General features: G+C 42.5%; 1 protein-coding gene across 1 annotated transcript; it reads right to left on the bottom strand.

Annotated features, from left to right (window-relative positions):
* Positions 1-458: 458 nt before the first annotated feature.
* On the bottom strand, positions 459-2,779 carry LOC107704474 (uncharacterized protein K02A2.6). The gene is given in 3 exon segments (XM_016507404.1): positions 459-1,216; positions 1,219-2,062; positions 2,064-2,779. Coding segments are annotated over 3 exon segments (2,196 nt in total). The 5' UTR covers positions 2,658-2,779.
* Positions 2,780-3,634: the final 855 nt, after the last annotated feature.

Raw genomic sequence — 3,634 nt, forward strand, 5'->3', positions numbered from 1 at the left:
CACCAAGTTCTTCTCTGCTGCTTTTTAAGCAAATACCAATCCAGCTTTAGCCTGCCCTCTACAGGTCATCACTACAACTGACACTTCATTGTCACTCTACAACATCCCTTTTCCCCCAAGCTTACATAATAATCACAATGCTATTTCTCTCCACAAAAAAAAAATATATATAACTACAATAACATTACAACTAGCATCACAATTACATAGGTCAAAAAATAGCCTCACAGTTTACAATTCACTTTTTTTTTTTTTCAGTCTTCAATTCACATTCAATATTACTTCAGTTCATAATCTTTCAAATGGGTAGGCAACTTCCTGGTTCTTTGTGACCGTCTCATAATTACAACAGGACTAGCAGGTTTGTTCATTTCAGTGATTATCTCCGAATGTTGAGAGGAATCCCCAGATGCTTCAGAGGGATTAGTTTCACTAGAAATGTCCTCAGTCCCTGTTCCCTAAGTCTCTTTAGCAACTACAGGTGTTGAGTTTCCAGGAATGTCGAAATCAGGGAATTTACAGTCCATTCCCTCTTCTGAAGTGTTTACAAGCAATTTCTGTCGGGCATGAATTTGATCCACATGCCGTCGAGCCACTCGCCCATCGCCCACCATTACTTTATAAGAAAGTAGTCCAGTCACAGTCGCTATATGACCCGGAATCCATTTCGGTCCATAAGTAAAGTTCAGAGTAAGTACTGGATCTCCAACACAAAAACTCCATTCACGGGCCTTTTTATCATGATAGATTTTTTGCTTTTGTTGTTGTTCATGAATTTTCCTTGTCAAATCAGGATGTATAAAGTCCATTGAACAGCGTAATTTCCTTCCATACAACATTTCCGCTGGAGAGAGCCCTGTGGTGGTCTGGGGAGTGATCCTATAACTGAATAAAACTCGAGACAATCTAGTTGCTATTGTTCCATCAACACATTTTTTTAGCATGGTTTTAACAATTTGGACAGCCCGTTCCACTAAACCATTACTAGAAGCATGGTAAGGTGCAGAAGTAACATGCCGTACTCCATTTTTATGAAGGAACTCTTTGAATTCGGCACTAATGAAGCAAGTACCATTATCTGATACAATCAGTTCAGGTAATCCATGGTTACTGAAGCTCTTCCACAAACAGTCAATAGTGGAAGCAGATGTGGCTGAATTCACTGGATACACGTCCATCCATTTTGAATGTGCATCAATCAAAACAAAGAACATTTTCCCATGAACGGTCCTGCATAATCCACATGCAAACGTTGCCATGGTTTGTCTGGCCAATTCCAAGGATGCAGTGGGGCAACAGCTGGAACATTCCTATGCTCTTGGCATGTACAACAGGTTTTAACCAGCCTTTCCACATCCTGATCTAACTTGGGCCACCACACATAACTTCTGGCCAACGCTTTCATCCTAGACACTCCTGGGTGACACTGATGCAATTGTTTAAGAACGTCTAGTCTACCCACACTGGGAATGATTACTCGGGGCCCCCAAAGCACACAACCATCCTGTACGCTTAATTCATCTTTCCTTAATGTGAATGGGTCAAACTCCGTTCCTGTTAATTCATGCACACATCCGCGTTGCACTGTTTCTCTTACCCGAGATAATACTGGATCTTTTCTTGTCCACTCTCTCACCTGTTCTGCTGTGATCAGGGTGATATCAGCATTCTCCAGCATTAGAACTCTTTCCTCCTGCTCGGTGGAAGATTCCATTGGCAATGGTAGCCGACTTAGAGCATCTGCGTTGCCATGATCTTTGCCAGCCTTGTAGATGATGTTGTATTCGCATGCTCTCAGGGTCACAGCCCATCGCTGGATTCTAGGAGAGGACATTTGGGGAACAGCTTTTAACTCGTTAAATAAAGACAACAAGGGTTTATGGTCCGTAACGTCATCCACTTTATGACCTAAGAACATTACCTCTTTTTCCATGAAGGAACATTTACTCCTTTTCAACCGCAGTCCTGCTTCCTGCAATCTATCCAATACTCTAGCAAGAGTTTGGAGATGCTCTTCATCATTACGACCGGTTACCAGGATATCATCAAGGAAAACTGCCACATTGCGGAAGACCTTGCAGTACCCCCTCAATGGTCCGTTGGAAGATGGCAGGGCTAGAAGAGACTCCAAAAGGTAAAACACGGTAAGTAAACAGCCCTTTGTGGGTATTCACTGTGACATATTTCCTGAACTCTGCATCTAATGCAATCTGATGATAAGCATGGCTCATATCCAATTTTGTGAACTTCTGTCCACCCGATAAAGTTGCAAACAAATCCTCTATCCGAGGAATGGGGTACTGTTCCAACTTTGAAACTCTGTTTACAGCTAGCTTGTAGTCCCCACATAGACGTATGGTATTATCAGACTTTAAAACAGGTACTACAAGTGCAGCCCATTCAGAGTGTTTAACAGGTTCTATAATGTGTTCTCTTAACAGGCGTTCTATTTCAACTTCAACCTTTGCCTTCATTGCATAAGGGACCGGTCGGGCTTTGAAAAACCTTGGGACTGCTTCCTTATCTACATAAATCTTCACTGGTGGACCCTTCAATTCCCCCAACTCCTCTTTAAACAATTCTTCATGTTGGCTGAGGACTTCAGGCAAAGTTAAAATTTTCACCCCTTGCATCCTATGTAGGGCCTGCCATTCCATGCCCAATTCCTTAATCCATCCTCTGCCCAATAAATTGGGTCCTGTTCCGGGTACTACCACTACCGTTAACTCCTTCACTGTGCCTTTGTATCGGACTTCTACTTGTGCAGAACCCAACACGGTTAGAGCTTGGCCAGTAATTTTATGGTCTTGTTTCTAATTAATGTAGGTTAAAGATATCACGCTTGCAAAGATGAATCGTGCAGCATTACGTGACTATGAATCGTGAACTCTGGACTCAGTATACTGTAATCTATTTTACAAAAGACACTAAGCACAGTTATTTATTTTATTTATTTATATATTTTTTCCAAAATCGCACTGAGGCATAATGCAACCTAGGCTCAAATTAGGTTGATTATGCAGTGCCAGTCTGCTAGATACACAAACAATCACGCGACACCAAGCGCATTGTTTTAAACACGTGAGAGAGTGAATAAGCTTGCAGAGAATAAAATCTACGCCCCGAGCGCCACAAGTGCATAAAACAAAATAATACTTATAATGGTGTAAGCTGATGAAGTGATGAAGACGAAATGCCGAAGAAGACTAGCAGCCTTGTTTCCGACAGCAGGCCCAGAGAGTAATTTTTGTAGGTTCATGTGAGCGTACAGGCGAAATACTTTGTTGCAACGCTGACGCAACAGCTCGGAAAGTACTCGGAATGACAGCGGACGTGAACTAAAAGCTCCGCCAATGTTGCACATCCTCCGCCGAGAAAACTCCAACACCTGTATATATGGCAACACTACCAAACAACCGCAAACATTCACCGCGACACCAGAGCAATGCCAACGATCTAGTGTGCGTCTTGAGAGGAATGTCAAACTCGCAATCGTTCGCAGGAGACAAACTTAACTATATGCAAGCAACCCAGGGAAAGTCGGGCAATAAGTCAAGCGACAGTTTGAGTAAGAAACGTCAGCGGCAGTATCTGCAAACACAATGAAGGGTGAGTAGAGGGCTTTTATATTCCT

Source organism: Sinocyclocheilus anshuiensis, unplaced genomic scaffold, assembly GCF_001515605.1.
Source record: "Sinocyclocheilus anshuiensis isolate Anshui unplaced genomic scaffold, SAMN03320099.WGS_v1.1 scaffold2460, whole genome shotgun sequence".
NCBI lineage: Eukaryota > Metazoa > Chordata > Actinopteri > Cypriniformes > Cyprinidae > Sinocyclocheilus > Sinocyclocheilus anshuiensis.